Source organism: Pelophylax lessonae, assembly GCF_965119305.1.
Source record: "Pelophylax lessonae genome assembly, chromosome: 2".
Classification (NCBI taxonomy): Eukaryota; Metazoa; Chordata; class Amphibia; order Anura; family Ranidae; genus Pelophylax; species Pelophylax lessonae.
Window position 1 is genome coordinate 21787930 of NC_138769.1, and position 18646 is coordinate 21806575.

An 18646-nucleotide genomic window follows, 5' to 3' on the forward strand; every position below is an offset into this window, starting at 1 on the left:
ATATATATATATATATATATATATATAAATATACATATATAATTAAGAAAAAAAAGAAAATATATATATATACATATACATACATACATACACACTTTCATTTTAATTTTTTTGGATTGGCATCTGTGATATGCAGTTGGGTTCCTGATTGTTGCCTCTCCAGTCCAGCAGCAAAGGGGTTAAGCGTTGAGTTTTGCACATGGGGGGGTTATATTGGGGTTATGTCAGTGGAGCAGTACAAAGTGGAAGGCAGCGATGATGTGAGGCCCTCAGGCATGGCGGTGTTCACTCACCCGCTAGACTCCCTGCTCTTCATTATTTCGATATATTTTGACTTCCCACATCAGCCAGGATTGTCAGCCCTGCAGCCCAGGCAGTTCTGGGCATGTCCCTGGCGGAGGCGGGGTGTGTGCTCACCTCCCCGGGACCAGCTCAACTGTCAGCGGGCAGAAAGCCAGGACCACGGCTGAGCTGACACCACCACTTGGGACATGATGGATGGATGGATGAAAAAGGCGTGCCTGTATGTGTGCTGCATTAGCTAGGGCTTCGGTTCCCATGGGTCGGCCGCCATGTTGTTTCAGAGGAAGGACCAACATGTGGCAAAGCTGCGTAAAGGTTCTACAGATTCAAATATGGATGGGCCAATTACTAAACGGCTATCGTGTACATGCCACAAACCCAAACCAGCCAAGAACGGAGCTTTCCAGTATGGATTTTAACGTTCGTAATTTCTCTCCTGATAGTTCCAACCTGTAAGTAACATTTAGAGATCATGTCCCTTCCCCAGTCTGTGATTGAACAGTGAAACAAGGAGCAGCACACTAATTTTGCTGTCACTCTGTTGTCTCCTCCTATCAGCATGCTCCTTGTTAGCTTATGAGCATTACAGCACACCTAATTGGCTTCTTAGGCTGCCTCTCCCAGTCTGAGCTCTGCTGTTCAGGGATTGCAAGAGGCTGATACCAAGTCAAATTAAGGCACTTGCGCCAGAGGCGTAACTGGTACCTTCAGGGCCCCCGGTGCAAGAAACCATGTAGGGCACCCCGGACCCCTGGCCGGGCCCTTCCCTTCAAGCCCGGGGCTCTCCCCACTGATCCTGGGGCCCTTTACTCTCGTTGTGGGGCCCTTTCACAAGTTCTGCCATCTTGGGGCCTCCCCACGGTGGTGGAATGCCAGGGCCCGGTCGCAAGTGTGACCTTTGCGATCCTGTAAGTTCACCCACTGGTGTCAGTATTTTTTATTTTTGGTATTTTAATTGTAGTATTTTTTATCATTTTTGTTTTTTTTTTTTGTTTTACAATGTGACTGACTATGACTCTGTCCATTCAGAAAAGGAAGGAGCTGGGAAATTACATATTTACTGACCCCTTCCTGGTTCTCTATTGTGACACATCCCCTGCAGCAGCCGGCAGGAGAGGGGAGGGAGCACAGTGGGGGGGAGGAGTCAGCACAGTGGGAGGGGGGGGACCAGGGTAGCACACAGGGGCCGAGAGACAGCAGAACACAAGTGAACTGGATAGGAGGAGTGATGGGGGCAGCATACAAAGGAACCAATCTCCTCCATTTTCCTCCTGCAGCAGCAAGCAGGAGAGGGGAGGGAGGACAGTGGGGGGGGGGGCAACACAGTGGGGGGGGGGGGGGACCGGGGGAGCACACAGGGGCCCAGAGACAGCAGAACACAAATGAACTGGATAGGAGGAGTGGCGGGGGCAGCATACAGAGGAACCAATCTCCTCCATTTTCCTCCTGCAGCTACAGGAGGAAAAAGGAGGACAGTGATTTCTCTACATGCTGCCCCCGCCGCCCCTCCTATCCAGGTGTATAGGAAGCCTGGAGCATGGGGCCTGGTTGCAATTGCAACCCCTGCAACCCCTGTAGTTACGCCCCTGACTTGCACTGCTTACATTTACAAAACATACCTTAAATGCTGCATTCATTTGTACCTTTTATATCGGCATAGAGTTCTGATTTAAATACCAGACTGATAACTCACCTCTGGATGCCTCCAGCCATTCTTGCTTGACGCTGTATCGTACTTGAGCTTTGGGGTGGCTCTCGGGCAGGTTGCAGGCGATCACCGCCGTGTTCCCTTCGTCCACCTCGATCACGTGCTGAGTGTCTGATTTGAAGTCTTGCAGATCTGTAGGGAGCGGAAAAAATTAAAATGTTTAATATGCAAAAGAAGTAGGCAAGTCGAACAATGAAAAAAAAAAAAAGGTAAGAGCCCCAAGCATGGTAGCCAATTATACTATTTTTAAGTTGAATAATTAAAAAAAGATAAAAGTGTGGTGGCCAATCACAAAATTCTAATTGGAATAATAAAAAAAAAAAATCCCTAAGTGTAGTGGCCAATCAGAATATTATTAATGGGAAAAATAAATAAATAAAAGACTCTAGCATGGTGGCCATTTAGAATATTTTATTTAAAATATTAAAAATAGCTCAAATGTTGGGGCCATTCAGAATGTTTTAATTGAAAAAGTAAAAAAAAAATAATAATAAAATAAAATAAGAGGCCAAAGAGTAGTGGCCAATCAGAATATATATATGTATATATATATATATATTTTTTTTTTTTAAAAAACATAACAGGATTAAACACAAAAGTAACAGTTGGAGCATATGACAACATATGGAGCAGGTACATATACAAAAAATATATATCGTATCAAGGGTACAGAATTCCTACAATTGTTCAAACAGAATTATTATGGAATCCAAATCTGCCAATCAGAATATTTTTAAGTGAAATAATTTTAAAAAAGATAGGAGCCCTAAGTATGGTAACCAATCAAAATATTTTTAACTGGAAAAAAAGCAAAAAAAAAAAAAAAGAAAAAAGCCTCTAGTGTGGTGGCCAATCAGAATAGTTTTTATTAAAAAAGCAAAAAAAAAAAGAGGCCAAAGCATAGTTGCCAATCAGAATATTTTTAAAGGGAAAGATAAAAAAAAAATACAAGCCCAAAGCATAGTGGCCAATCAAAATATTCTAATTGAAATATTAGCAAAGAGCCCCAAATCTGATGACCAATCAGAATGTTTTAAATTGAAAAAATAAGAGGCCAAAGCATAGTGGCCAATCAGGATATTTTTAATTGGAACAATCGAAAAAAGACAAGAGCCCAAAGCTTGGTGGCCAATCAGAATTTTTCCAAATGGGACAAAAAAAAATAAAAGAAAAAAATTACAAGCCCAAAGTGTGGTGGCCAATCAGAATTTTTTTTTTTTTTTTTGAAATATTAAAAAGAGCCCTAAATGTTGGGGCTATTCAAAATGTTTTTTAATTGAAAAGTAAAAAAAAAATAAAATAAGAGGTCAATCAGAATATTTTTAAGTGGAATCATTTTAAAAAAGATAGGAACCCTAAGTGTGGTAACCAATCAGATTATTTTAAATTGAAAAAAGTAAAAAAAAAAAAAGACAAAAGCCTCTAGCGTGGTGGTCAATCAGAATAGTTTTTATTGAAAATGAAAAAAAAGAGGCCAAAGCATAATAGCCAATCAGATTTTTTTTTAAGGGAAAGATAAAAAAAAAATACAAGCCCAAAGCATAGAAGCCAATCAAAATATTCTAATTGAAATATTAGCAAAGAGCCCCAAATGTAGTGACCAATCAGAATGTTTTTCATTGAAGAAGTAAAAAAAAAAAAGAGGCAAGAGCATAGTGGCCAATCAAGATATGTTCAATTGAAACAATCAAAAAAAGAGAAGATCCCAAAGCTTGTTGGCCATACAGAATTGTTTCAAATGGGACCATAAAAAAAAAAACAAAAAAAACGTACAAGCCCAAAGTGTGGGGGCCAATCAGAATATTCTATTTGACATATTAAAAAGAGCCCTAAATGTTGGGGCCATTCAGAAAGTTTTTAATTGAAAAAGTAAAATAAAAGTAAGAGGTCAAAGCATAGTGGTCAATCAGATTATTTTCAATTGCAACAACCAAAAAAAGATAAGAGCCTTAAGCTTAGTGGCCAATCAGAATATTTTCAAAATGGAACAATAAAAAAAAAAAAAAAAAAAAAAAACAAGCCCAATGTGTGATGGCCAATCAGAATTTTCTAATTGGAATAAAAAAAAACTGTAAGTGTGGTGGCCAATTACAATGTTTTTAATTGGAGCAATCCAAAAAAAAAAAAAAAATAAGTGTCCCAAGCAGAATGTTTTTAACTGGAGCAATCAAAATAGATGAGTAGTAGCCAATTAGAATGTTTTTACATGGAATAATCAAAAAAAGATAAAAGCCCAAAGCATGTTGGCCAATCAGAAAATCTTTACCTGGAATATTAAAAAAAAAGGGATAAAAGCTTGATAAAAGACCAATGATAATATTTTTTAGCTGGAACAATCAAAAAAAGATAAGATCAGTAAGAGTGGTGGCCAATCGGAATATTTCTAATTGTAACAATCTAAAAAGTTAAGAGCCCAAAGCAAGTTAACTGGAACAATCAAAAAAGATCAGCAAGAGTGGTGGCCAATCGGAATATTTCTACTTGGAACAATCTAAAAAGATGAGAGCCCAAAGCAAGTTAGCCAATTAGAATATCTCTAACTGGAACAATCAAAAAAGATCAGCAAGAGTGGTGGCCAATCGGAATATTTCTACTTGGAACAATCTAAAAAGTTGAGAGCCTAAACCAAGATAGCCAATTAGAATATCTTTAACTGGAGCCAATTAGAATATCTTTAATTGGAACAATCAAAAAAGATCAGCAAGAGTGGTGGCCAATCGGAATATTTCTACTTGGAACAATCTAAAAAGATGAGAGCCCAAAGCAAGATAGCCAATTAGAATATCTCTAACTGGGACAATCAAAAAAGATAAAAGACCCAAGCATGAAGAAGAACCAGAATATTTTTTAATTAAAATAATCAAAAACAAGGTGAGTACCAAGTGTAGTGGCCATTAAAAAAAATTTACTTGGAATAATCAAAAAAGATAGGAGCCCCAAGCTTGGTGGTAAATCAGAATTTTTTTTACTTGAAAAAAATAAAAAAAAGATAGCGGCCCAAAGCTTGTTGGCCAATCAGAATATTTTTAATTGGAATAATCAAAAAATATAGGAGCCCAAAGTATATTGGCCAATCAGAATATTTTTAATTGGAATAATCAAAAAAAGGATAGGAGCCCCAAGCTTGGTGGTAAATCTATTTTTTTTACTTGGAATAATCAAAAAAGATAGGAGCCCAAAGCATGTTGGCCAATCAGAATTTTTTTTCATTGGAATAATCAAAAAAGATAGGAGCCCCAAGCTTGGTGGTAAATAAGAATTTTTTTTTACTTGGAAAAAATCAAAAAAGATAGGAGATCAAAGCATGTTGGCCAATCAGAATATTTTTAATTGGAATAATCAAAAAAAAGATAGGAGCTCCAAGCTTGGTGGTAAATCAGATTTTTTTTTACTTGGAAAGATAAAAAAAAGGATAGGAGCCCCAAGCGTTTTTGACGAATCAGAAGTTTTCTTAATTGCACAAACAAACAAAAAAACATTTATTATTTTTTTCCTTTTCAGTAGAGAATTATGTTTTTTTGGACAGCCATATTTAGACGGTCTGTAAATTTTTGTACATTCGCCAACCCTGTGTTCTTATGTCTCCTTGCCATTCCTGGGTTGATGGAAAGCCGCAATCTCCCGGAAAGTAGGACACAAGCATTTTATGCAACCAGAAAACTAGAGAAGTTTTTTTGGGTAGTTATGGGGAAGAAGCAGTTAACTCTCTCCGGGAGGGGCGAGGAAGGCCCCCCCTTATACGCTAGAATGGAAAAATCAAGTTAAGATAGATCTGGTTTTGTGATTTGACACCTGGCCCTGCCTCCATGCTGGTACGTTTGAGAAATCCATTAGGAGCTGTTTTTCCTGCAAGCTCTCAGCTCACATTCCAAGGCAGCCCCCATCAATCAAAGGTCTGTGCTGCCCCAACAGCCCCTCTGGAGGCCTCCATCCATCTCACACTCCGTTTTTCTGTCATTACTGGCTGCAGACCCGAAATCACAGTCTCCCCTTTTTCCCGTCACAGCCCTCCTCCCCGTCAGCTGGCAGCTTATTCCTCCTTTCTGGATTGAGAACTTTCAGAGAGGCCCTGGGCCAAGGCCGGAGAGGGAGAGATCAGCTTCAGAGCAGTTCCTGGCAAGCTGTCCGGGCGGCGTTCCCTGGTGGAATCGCAGCTCCAGACGCACAGTACTCCATGACCTGAGAGATGTAATACTGCTTTCTGCTTCTAATTAAATCTTCCAAAAAAAAAAAATCAAAAGCTCTTTTTGTAAAAAAAAATGAGAAGCGAAGATTAAATGAATGCCCTCCCTGTCATAAGTCATTCCGTGTTATTTATTTAATTTAACGTAAGCTGCAGCCAATTTATGGCGGACTCCTGGCGCAGAAGACTGCCAATTGGGACAAATCGTTTGGTGGAAACAAAATTAAACTTATTAAGTCATTATTATTCTTTTCTTTTTGTGGGGGGGGGGGGGGGCGGTGTTCGTGGGACAAATGACAGATCCGTGTATAATTTGTAAGAGTTAAAGGTAAATACAAGACATTGGCAATTGCCATAATTTCCTTGAAGTAGTCGGTTACAGGGCACGGCAACTCGTAGGCTTCCAAAGGACATTGAAGTCACATGGTGCCACCAAAGATGGGAATTTGACTAATTTGACCAAACATGCCATGTAGAGCGAGGAGGTGGGAAAAGTTGATCGCCTATGCATAGACCTGGTCCCAAACTCTTATCTAATGGAGGAACCAAAGTCTATCCTCTCAACCATTCCCCCTGGTTCCCTTAGTCATTATGCTTTTCTTTTTGGGGGGACATAAATCCATAAAATTTATGATAGTGGCATGTACAATTTGTAGGAGTTAGATGTAAATACAAGACATTGGCAATTGCCATCATTTCCTTGAAGTCGGTCACAGGGTACGGCAACTTATAGGCTTCCGAAGAACATTGAAGTCACATGGTGCCACCACAGATGGGCGTTTGACTAGTTTGACCAAACATGCCATGTAGAGCGAGGAGGTGGGAAAAGTTGATCGCCTATGCATAGACCTGGTCCCAAACTCTTATCTAATGGAGGAACCAAAGTCTATCCTCTAAACCATTCCCCTAGTTCCCCTAGTCATTATGCATTTCTTTTTAGGGGGACAGTGTCCATAAAATGTATGACAGTGCCATGTACAATTTGTAGGAGTTAGAGGTAAATACATGACATTGGCAATTGCCATAATTTCCTTGAAGTCGGTCACAGGGTACGGCAACTCATAGGCTTCCAAAGGACACTGAAGTCACATGGTGGCACCAAAGATGGGTGTTTGACTAATTTGACCCAACATGCCATGTAGAGCGAGGAGGTGGGAAAAGGTGATCGCCTATGCATAGACATGGTCCCAAATTCCTATCTCATGAAGGAACCAAAGTCTATCCTCTAAACCGGGGATCCTCAAACTACGGCCCTCCAGCTGTTGTGGAACTACGCGTCCCATGCGGCATTGTAAAACTGATATTCACAGATATGACTAGGCATGATGGGAATTGTAGTTCCTGAACAACTGGAGGGCCATAGTTTGGAGACCCCCTGCTCTAAACCATTCCCCTAGTTCCCCTAGTCATTATGCGTTTCTTTTTAGGGGGGCAGTGTCCATAAAATGTATGATAGTGCCATGTACAATTTGTAGGAGTTAGAGGTAATTACAAGACATTGGCAATTGCCATCATTTCCTTGAAGTCGGTCACAGGGCACGGCAACTCGTAGGCTTCCAAAGGACATTAAAGTCCCATGGTGCTACCAAAGATGGGCGTTTGACTAATTTGACCAAACAAGCCATGTAAGCAGAGCGAGGAGGTGGGAAAAGGTGATCGCCTATGCATAGACATGATCCCAAATTCTTATCTCATGGAGGAACCAAAGTCTATCCTCTCAACCATTCCCCTAGTTCCCATAGTCAGTATGCATTTTGGGGGGCCAGTGTACATACAATGTATGATGGCACCATATACAATTTGTAGTAGTTAGAGGTAATTACAAGACATTGGTGATGGCCATCATTTCCGTAAAGTCAGTCACAGCACAAAACCTAGGCTCCCAAGTGCATTGCAGTCACCTGGTGCCACCACAGATGGGCATTTGACAAATTGGACCAAGCACTCCAAGGGAGGATGTGGGAAAACGTGACTGGCCATGTATAGACAAGGATGAAATCTCTTATCCCATGAAGGAACCAAAATCTATCCTCCCAACCGATTCCCTAGGCTTCTAAGAGCATTGCAGCCACGTGGTGCCACCACAGATGGACATTCAGCCAATTGGATCAAACATTCCATGTGAGCACAGTGAGGCGGTGGGAAAAGGTGATTGCCTGTGCATAGATGTGCTCAAAACTTCTTATCACATGGAAAAACCAAAGTCTATCCTCTCAACCGTTCCCCCAGTCCATATTGTTTTCTTTTTTTCGGGGACAGTGTTAATGGAACAAAGGACAGAGCAGTGTATGATTTTTAGGAGTTCAAATTAATTGCAAGACATTGGCAATTGGCTTCATTTTCATAAAGTGTCTCACTGAGTGAATCCTAGGCTTCAAAGGGTATTGCAGCCACGTGGTGCCACCACAGACGATCGTTCAACCAATTTCACCTAACATTCCTTGTGAGCACAGCGAGGAGGTAGGTAGCCTGTGCATAGACGTGGCCAAAACTCCTTACCTCATGGAGGAACCAAATATCAAATAGACACCACCACCACCACTGTACCACATCCAGATATCATGGAGGAACCAAAGTCTATGCTCTCAACCCTTCTCCTAGTCATTATTCTTTTTTTTCAGGGACAGTGTTCATGAACCAAATGACCGAGCCATGTACAATTTGTAGTAGTTGTAGGCTTCCATGGGCATTGCAGCCATGTGGTGCCAACAGCTGGGCGTTTTGATCAAGCACTATGATGGAGGAGGTGGGAAAAGGTGATTTGGCCATGCATAGACATAGCCGAAAACCTCTTATTTCTTGAAGAAACCAAAGTCTAATCTTTCTTCTCCTAGTCATTATTCTTGTGTTTTTTTCAGGGACAGTGTTCATGGACCAAATGACAGAGCCATGTACAATTTGTAGTAGTTGTAGGCTTCCATGGGCATTGCAACCATGTGGTGCCAACAGCTGGGCGTTTGACCAAGCACTGTGAGGGAGGAGGTGGGAAAAGGTGGTTTGGCCATGCATAGACATGGCCGAAACCTCTTATTCCATGAAGAAACCAAAGTCTATTCTCTCAACTGTTCGCCCAGAACCTAAATGTCCAACCCATGGCCCTTTGGTTATTATTGTGCAGCCCTTGAGCCCCAGTAGACAGTAGTTGGTCTTTTTCTTACCTAGGTGTTTACTCTGGCCCAGGAAAGGCCTATTCACACTATGGCATGTGTTGGTGAAATATGGTGCCATTCATTCTCCATAGCATGCCAATGTACCTTGTTCCATGGACAAGCGTGCCATGCAGTGTGCGTGAGTTTTTTTCTCATTGTGGTGCATTGGGCAGCTCATTCCAATGAATAGGCTGAACTAACCCAACACATGTTAACGTGTAATACAACATTCAATGACACGCATGCGTTTGACACATCACACTGGGTGAGTCTGTGTTGTTCATTAACTTTTTATAAATGTTTTTCCCTTATAATGTTTCTGAATGGGTCTTGCTCAGAGCAATATTAAATGTTGCACCTTTATTTTTTAGGGGCTGTAGGGAGCCCTTTTGTGGGAGTACTGGCTTGTTAATGGACTGTAATAGGTTATTTCTAGCAGTCTCATGTAACATATCTCCACTCTCTGCTACTGTAGCATGTTCCTAATCCCAACCACACCTGTAAGAGGTGTAAAATCTCTGACCATCTCCTATATTATGTCTGCAGTCTCTGACCATCTCCTGTAATATGTCTGCAGTCACTGACCATCTCCTGTAATATGTCCCCAGTCTCTGATCATCTCCTGTAGAAAGTCTGAAACCTCTGACCGTGTCCTGTAGAGCGTATGCAGTCTCTAACCATCTCCTGTAGAATATTCTAAGTCTCTGGCCATCTCCTGTAATATGTCCCCAGTCTCTGGCTATCTCCTGTAATATGTCCCCAGTCTCTGGCTATCTCCTGTAATATGTCCCCAGTCTCTGATCATCTCCTGTAGTATGTCCACAGTTTCTACCATCTTCTTTAGAATGTTTCCAGTCTCTGACCATCTCCTGTAATATGTCCCTAGTCACTGACCATTTCCTGTAGAATTTCTGAAAGCTCTGGCCATCTCCTGTAATATGTTCCCAGTCACTGACTTACACCTGTAGAATGTTTGAAAGCTCTGTTCATCTCCTGTAAAGCGTCTGCAGTCTCTGACCATCTCCTGTAGAATATTCCCAGTCTCTGACCATCTCCTGTAATATGTTCCCAGTCTCTGGCCATCTCCTGTAGTATGTCTCCAGTCTCTGACCATCTCATGTAGTATGTCTGATGTCTCTGACCATCTCCTTTATCATATCTGACGTCTCTGACCATCTCCTGTTTTATCTCTGAAGTCTCTGACCATCTCTTGTAGTATGTATGCAGTCTCTGACCATCTCCTGTAGAATGTCTGCAGTCTCTGACCATCTCTTGTAATATGTCCCTAGTCTCTGACCATCTCCTGTAGCATGTCTGATGTCTCTGACCATCTCCTGTAGTATGTCTAAAGTCTCAGACCATCTCCTGTAGTATGTCTGAAGTCTCTGACCATCTCCTGTAAAATGTCTGCAGTCTCTGACCATCTCCTGTAGTATGTCTGATGTCTCTGACCATCTCCTGTAGTATGTCTGAAGTCTCTGACCATCTCCTGTAGAATGTCTGCAGTCTCTGACCATCTCCTGTAGTATATCTTCAGTCTCTGACCATCTCCTGTAGTATGTCTGCAGTCTCTGACCATCTCTTGTAGTATGTCTGATGTCTCTGACCATCTCCTGTAGAATGTCTGCAGTCTCTGACCATCTCCTGTAGTATGTCTGATGTCTCTGACCATCTCCTGTAGAATGTCTGCAGTCTCTGACCATCTCCTGTAGCATGTCTGATGTCTCTGACCATCTCCTGTAGTATGTCTGAAGTCTCTGACCATCTCCTGTAAAATGTCTGCAGTCTCTGACCATCTCCTGTAATATGTCTGATGTCTCTGACCATCTCCTGTAGAATGTCTGCAGTCTCTGACCATCTCCTGTAGCATGTCTGATGTCTCTGACCATCTCCTGTAGTATGTCTGAAGTCTCTGACCATCTCCTGTAAAATGTCTGCAGTCTCTGACCATCTCCTGTAGTATGTCTGATGTCTCTGACCATCTCCTGTAGAATGTCTGCAGTCTCTGACCATCTCTTATATTATGTCTGCAGTCTGATAGTTTTCTGAATGTTATGTGCAACCCTTAGGCTTTTTTTTAAAGACCACAATTGAGGGCCTCTTTTATTAAGTTGACCATCACTATCCCATATATATATCAATCAATCAAATGCCGATTACACTTATTGTTTTTTTTAACATGGTAAAGGACATTTTAATATTATCTCTGGGGGAAGGGGCAGCAGGTCTCTGGAAAAGGAAAGGTTCCTGGTGACAACTGTCACAGCTGGGACTTTCTTTCACGTAAGGGGATTTTGTTGTCACTTCCTGCTGTGTCACCAAGACAGGAAGTTGGGAAAAATCTAAACATCAGGAGCCACAGACAGCAACAAACAGCTGAATGAGGTTCTAACTGTTCCCTACTTCATTCAAAGTACAAAAAAAAAAAACACTTTCAGCTCTACACAGCAGAATATAGTACATGTCCCAACGTTCTTCTCCAGCTGTGAACTAGATGGTGATGCGGCGTATCGGAAGGCGTCTTTCTTAAGCGCCCGTCTGTCACCACGGTAGGAACTGAGCAGAGAGCAAGGAAGTTTTTGCTACTTAAGCCGGTTCTGTGTGGTTATTATACAAAGTTCAGCTGCCGACTGTCTACTCTCTGTGCTGTGATGTGGTGTTATTTCTGGATGGCGGCAAGCCGCGGTCACCCAAACCCATCGCTTTACAACAACGCAGAGAAAGGGGAAAATAGGCTGAGAGGAAAAAGCTTTACCGGGATAACAAAACTTTATCGACAGCAACAAGAAACAGAAAAGGGAAGAGCGACTGAGCAAGAGGAGCATATACCGCAGCGCAGTACACGGAACACTAAGCCAGGGATATCAGTCTCTGCATCAGAGGAGCTTACACTCTAATGTCCCCTCCCCACAGTCACAAAATATTATTATTATACATTCATATAGCTCTGACATATACCGTAGCGCTGTACAGAGAACACTGAGCCAGTCACATCAGTCTCTGTACCAGAGGAGCTTACACTCTAATATACAATTACATACATTATTAATAAACATTTATATAGTTCTAACATATTCCACAGTGCTCTAAAGCAGAAAATCAAGCCAGTTACATCAGTCTCTGTACCAGAGGAGCTTACACTCTAATGTCCCCCCCACAGTCACACATTAATATTATACATTTTTTGGCTCTGACATTTACCGCAGTGCCCTACAGGGAACACTGAGAGAGTCACATCAGTCTCTGCACCAGAGAAGCTTACACTCTAATGTCCCCCCACAGTAACACACTATTATTACTATATAGTTGTATAGCTCTGACATATACCGCAGTGCCGTACAGGGAACACTGAGCCAATCACATCAGTCTCTGCACCAGAGGAGCTTACACTCTAATGTCCCCCCACAGTCACACACTATTATTATACATTTTTATGGCACTGACATATACCGCAGTGCTGTATGGAGAACACTGAGCCAGTCACATCAGTCTTTGCACCAGAGGAGCTTACACTCTAATGTCCCCCACAGTAACACACTATTATTATTATTATTATACATTTATACAGCTCTAAAATATATACCTCAGTGCTGTACAGAGAACACTGAGGCAGTCAAATCAGTCTCTGTACCAGAGGAGCTTACACTCTAATGTCCCCCCACAGTCAAAAATTATTTTTATTAATATTATTATTATTATAGAACTACAGTATATAGCTCTAATATAAACTGCAGTGCTGTACAGGGGACACCAAACCAGTCACATCAGTCTCTGCACCAGAGGAGCTTACACTCTAATGTCCCCCCACAGTCACACACTATTATTATTATCATGTACATGTATATAGCTCTGACATATACTGCAGTGCTGCACAGAGACCACTGAGCCAGTCACATCAGTCTCTGTACCAGAGGAGCTTACACTCTAATGTCCCCCCACAGTCACACACTATTATACATTTTTATGGCTCTGACATATACCGCAGTGCTGTACGGAGAACACTGAGCCAGTCACATCAGTCTCTGTACCAGAGGAGCTTACACTCTAATGTCCCCACACAGTCACACACTATTATTATTATACATTTATATAACTCTGACATATACCGCAGTGCTGTACAGAGAACACTGAGCCAGTCACATCAGTCTCTGTACCAGAGGAGATTACGCTCTAATGTCCCCCCCCCCCCCCCCAGCCAAACATTATTTTTATTATTATTATTATTATAGAACTACAGTATATAGCTCCAATATAAACTGCAGTGCTGTACAGGGTACACCAAACCAGTCACATCATTTTCTGCACCAGTAGAGCTTACACTCTAATGTCCCCCCACAGTCAAACATTATTTTTATTAATATTATTATTATTATTATTATTATTATTATTATTATTATTATAGAACTACAGTATATAGCTCTAATTTAAACTGCAGAGCTACACAGGGGACGCCAAACCAGTCACATCAGTCTCTGCACCAGAGGAGCTTACACTCTAATGTCCCTCCACAGTCACACACTATTATTATTATGCATTTATATAGCTCTGACATATACCGCAGTGCTGCACAGAGACCACTGAGCCAGTCACATCAATCCCTGCACCAGAGGAGCTTACACTCTAATCTCCCCCCACAGTCATACATTATTATTATTATACATTTATATAGCTCTGACATATACCACAGTGCTGTACAGAGAACACTGAGCCAGTCACATCAGTCTCTGCACCAGAGGAGCTTACACTCTAATGTCCTCCCCCCACAGTCACATCAGTCTCTGTACCAGAGGAGCTTACACTCTAATGTCCTCCCCCCACAGTCACATCAGTCTCTGTATCAGAGGAGCTTACACTCTAATGTCCTCCCCCCACAGTCACATCAGTCTCTGTACCAGAGGAGCTTACACTCTATGTTCTCCCCCCACAGTCACATTAGTCTCTATACCAGAGGAGCTTACACTCTAATGTCCTCCCCCCCACAGTCACATCAGTCTCTGTACCAGAGGAGCTTACACTCTATGTCCTCCCCCCACAGTCACATCAGTCTCTATACCAGAGGAGCTTACACTCTAATGTCCTCCCCCCACAGTCACATCAGTCTCTGTACCAGAGGAGCTTACACTCTATGTCCTCCCCCCACAGTCACATCAGTCTCTATACCAGAGGAGCTTACACTCTATGTCCTCCCCCCACAGTCACATCAGTCTCTATACCAGAGGAGCTTACACTCTATGTTCTCCCCCCACAGTCACATCAGTCTCTGCACCAGAGGAGTTTACACTCTAATGTCCTCCCCCCACAGTCACATCAGTCTCTGTACCAGAGGAGCTTACACTCTAAAGTCCTCCCCCCCCCCCCCCCCCACAGTCACATCAGTCTCTATACCAGAGAAGCTTACACTCTAATGTGCCCATTGTTTCATTACCACAGTGGAAGGAGTGCTAGTTCTGTAGGACAGAAGACCTCTCAGGCTCACATTCGTGATATTAGACTAGTAAAGCCGTCATTTTGTAACAGAGCGTTGCCATTATAATACATTGTTACACATATGGTACACTGGCTGGAGGTGGATTTCCAAAACCTTTTTTCTTTTTAATAAATCATCTGACTTTCCTAAATAAAAAGAAAACTGAAATCCGTTTTCTATTGGGAAATAAAAAAGTGCAGCTTTAATCATGGCGCAGGAATGTGAGCGCTTTCACCCGCTGACTCTTCAATCAAGCGGAGAAAAGGAAAAAAAAATCCTCTTCCAAGTTCTCGTTTTTCTCTCCCAAACTTTTCTTTTTTTTTTTAATAAGAGTGTCTGAAGGAAAAAACAAACCCAGATGAAACTCCTTACAGATGAAAAGGAATTTCTAGAGAAAAAAGAAAAAGGAGAAGGTTTAAACCAGGCTAGCTGGAGCTCTTGTGCGTCTCCGGGCCGCATTTGGAGAATGACAAAAGTCGATGGCGTCCTTCAGGAAGGGAATTAAGCTCCTCTTTGTGCCACTAAAATTCGATTTGCTAGAGCTGACAGAATGTTGTCAGATTTTTAATTGTATTTTAAAGAGTTGGTCCACTCAGAATTGATATTTCGTAGTTTAGCGGGTGCTGGAAAGTTAATCCTACTTGACAGTCTTCTGTCTCTTGGGGATCTCTGTACACCTGCTGTACCCATTATGAGGGGTTCCCACCATCCCTGTGCTGAGTTCCCGGGTCTGTACACCTGCTGTACCCATTATGAGGGGTTCTCACCATCCCTGAGCTGAGTTCCTGGGTCTGTACACCTGCTGTACCCATTATGAGGGGTTCCCACCATCCCTTGCAGAGTCCCCATGTATGTACACCTGCTGTACCCATTATGAGGGGCTCCCACCATCCCTGTACTGAGTTCCCGGGTCTGTGCACCTGCTGTGCTCATCATGAGGGATTCCCACCATCCCTGTGCTGAGTTCCCGGGTCTGCACACATGCTGTGCTCAATATGAGGGGTTCCCACCATCCCTGTACTGGGTTCCTGGGCATTAAGAGCCATTTAGAGCCCACTGAATCCTCAAAAAAAAAAAAAAACAATAAAAACACCTTGATTTAGTTTTCTCTATATACTCCAATACATTTCAGAATAGCCTAAATTTCTCCAAAATCGTTCAATTTTCCCCAGATTTCCAAGAAATATGGTCTTAACGAAGCCCTGATGAAGGAGGATTTCTGACCCTGAAACGTGTAATATTTATCTGCTGACCTCTTATGACGTGCGATGAAGAGTTACTAGGCTTTGATCAGTCTAGTGCATTGATTGGCGAACCTTGGCACCCCAGATGTTTTGAAACTTCATTTCCCATGATGCTTAACTACACTGCAGAGTGCATGAGCATCATGGGAAATGTAGTTCCAAAACATCTGCGGTGCCAAGGTTCCCCATCACTGGTCTAGTGGCACTCTCCTCTTTTTTTACATTGTGCCTAATTGGAAAGGCAGCTAGTCTTCTGGTTCTCGTGGACGAGACTCATGAACTTTTGGAATTCTACACAAAGACCCCCAACACACTTTTTACTCAAGAACAAAATATTATTTTGCAAATCTTTTCAGGCCAAAACGTGTGTTTCCCGTTAAGTGTAATTTATCAGATTTTTGTCTTGGAGTAAACTGCCGGAGAAGAGCAGCCGTTGGCCGTAGTGGGTTCCAGATGTTCTCTAATTGGAGTCTAGCCTGTATGGGGAAGGGGCCCTCAATCTCCGATTTAGCGAGGGCGTCCTAATCAATGTACATTACTCCCCGCGGGTAATCTAATCTCCGCACATTTGATACACGAATTGTGTTTTCAGGCTGCGTACAGTTCACCTCCAGGTGGTCCGGGAATTGAGATAAACTATTTTACCGATGAGTGAACCTCCGTAACGAGCCGCCCAGCCATGGGAAAACCTTGGCCTTTGGTCTTAGAGCCCATTGCACGCTATACGTTGCCTCAAAGCTCTCGTTAAGACACCCCATTTATTTTGACTAAGTTGGGTGGGCATCTTTACACTATGGCATCCCTGAGCTCTGGGAAGACAGGTGCCCTCACGAAAACACTGGAAAAGTTGAAAATTTTTAAGAGATAACAACCTTACCTAATATCAACCCTGATTAGTTAGTCTAAAGTGCACTTACCGGTCAAGCCAACAAAAACTTTTTGAATCCTACATAGCAGCAGATATACCTTCTGTTACCATAGCTAGCTAGAAAAGCCTCCACCGTGCACCCCTGTGACCCTAGTTTCACTTGGCTAAAAAGGAGAACATTTTGGTGACTTCAAATTATTGAGGTGGCTTCCAGGTTGGATAAGCTAACCTTCTGAGTGTTTTTATTGGCCTTGAAAGTTCTCTCACTTGACAGGGGAATGCCCATTTGGAGTTTAGCTCCAGAGAGTGGAGCCTGGTCACAAAATTTGTGAAGTCCAACCCTTAGTAACAAAGTGAACCCAAGATCAGAATGACGCATAGAGATTTTCTGGGTGAGGGATGTAGTAGGAGGCATCTTGTGGTGTTTGTAGTTAGGTAGGACCTTTCCTTTAAGAATCAATGGGCTTTGGGAACCTATGTGTTAACACGCAAGTATATGTTAACATAGGGTTTCTCAACCTAGGGTTCCTTCAGAGGTTGCTAGGGGTTCCTTGAGGGTTCCTCCAGTGGTTGGTAGAGGTTCCTTGAGGGTTCCTCCAGTGGTTGTTAGGGGTTCCTTGAGGGTTCCCCCAGAGTTTGCTAGGGATTCCTTGAGGGTTTCTCCAGTGGTTGTTAGGGGTTCCTTGAGGGTTCCCCCAGAGGTTGCTAGGGGTTCCTTGAGGGTTCCTCCATTGGTTGCTAGGGGTTCCTTGAGGGTTCCCCCAGAGGTTGCTAGGGGTTCCTTGAGGGTTACCCCAGAGGTTGCTAGGGATTCCTTGAGCAATGAGCACTTTCTGTCCCCCAGATAAGTTCCCACTGACACAACTGATCTTTATAGCCATCTGTAAGGGGGTAATTCTTCGTGATGACCACAAGTGTAAGGAGCATTCTTCCCGCTGACCATCACACTAATGTATCATGAGTTATAGATATAGTAATTTTTAGTAGGGGCTCCTTGGGTGACTGCAGTAGTAGGAAGCACTTTGTGGTGTTTGCAGTTGGGTAAATCCTTTCCTTTTAGGGAAAATGGGCAGTGGAAACATATGTATTAACATGGATGGGTTTCTCAACCAGGGTTACATGGAACTCTGGGGTTCCTCCAGAGGTTGTTGGGAGGTCCATGAGGGTTCTTCCAGAGGTTGCTAGGGGTTCCTTGAGTGAGTGCAGTAGTAGGAAGCACTTTGTGGTGTTTGCAGTTGGGTAAATCCTTTCCTTTTAGGGAAAATGGGCAGTGGGAACCTATGGGTTTCTCAACCAGGGTTCCATGAAACCCTGGGGTTCCTCCAGAGGTTGTTAGGGGTTCCTTGAGGGTTCTTCCAGAGGTTGCTAGGGGTTCCCTTAGGGTACCTCCAGAGGTTGCTAGGGGTTCCTTAAAGGGTTCCCCCAGAGGTTGCTAGGAGTTCCTTGAGGGTTCCTCTAGAGCAGGGAATCCCAAACTACTGCCCTGCAGCTGTTGCAGAAATACACATCCCATGAGGCATTGTAAAACTCTGCCATTCACATACATGACTAGGCATGATGGGAATTGTAGTTCCTGAACAACTGGAGGGCAGTAGTTTGGAAATCCCTGCTCTAGAGGTTGCTAAGGGTTCCTTGAGGGTTCCACTAGAAGTTGCTAGGGGTTCCTTGACGATTCCTCCAGCGGTTGCTATGGATTTCTCAAGCAATGAGCTATTTCTGCCTCC

General features: G+C 42.7%; 1 protein-coding gene across 2 annotated transcripts in view; it reads right to left on the reverse strand.

The window, feature by feature from the left end:
- The window catches only part of BOC (BOC cell adhesion associated, oncogene regulated), a 136158-nt gene that overhangs the window by 32560 nt on the left and 84952 nt on the right, over positions 1-18646 (reverse strand). For both annotated transcript variants that reach the window (XM_082245049.1, XM_082245050.1), the window contains exon 4: positions 1997-2143. In XM_082245049.1, the coding sequence (XP_082101175.1) occupies positions 1997-2143 (147 nt within the window). The remainder of the gene's footprint in view (positions 1-1996; positions 2144-18646) is intronic.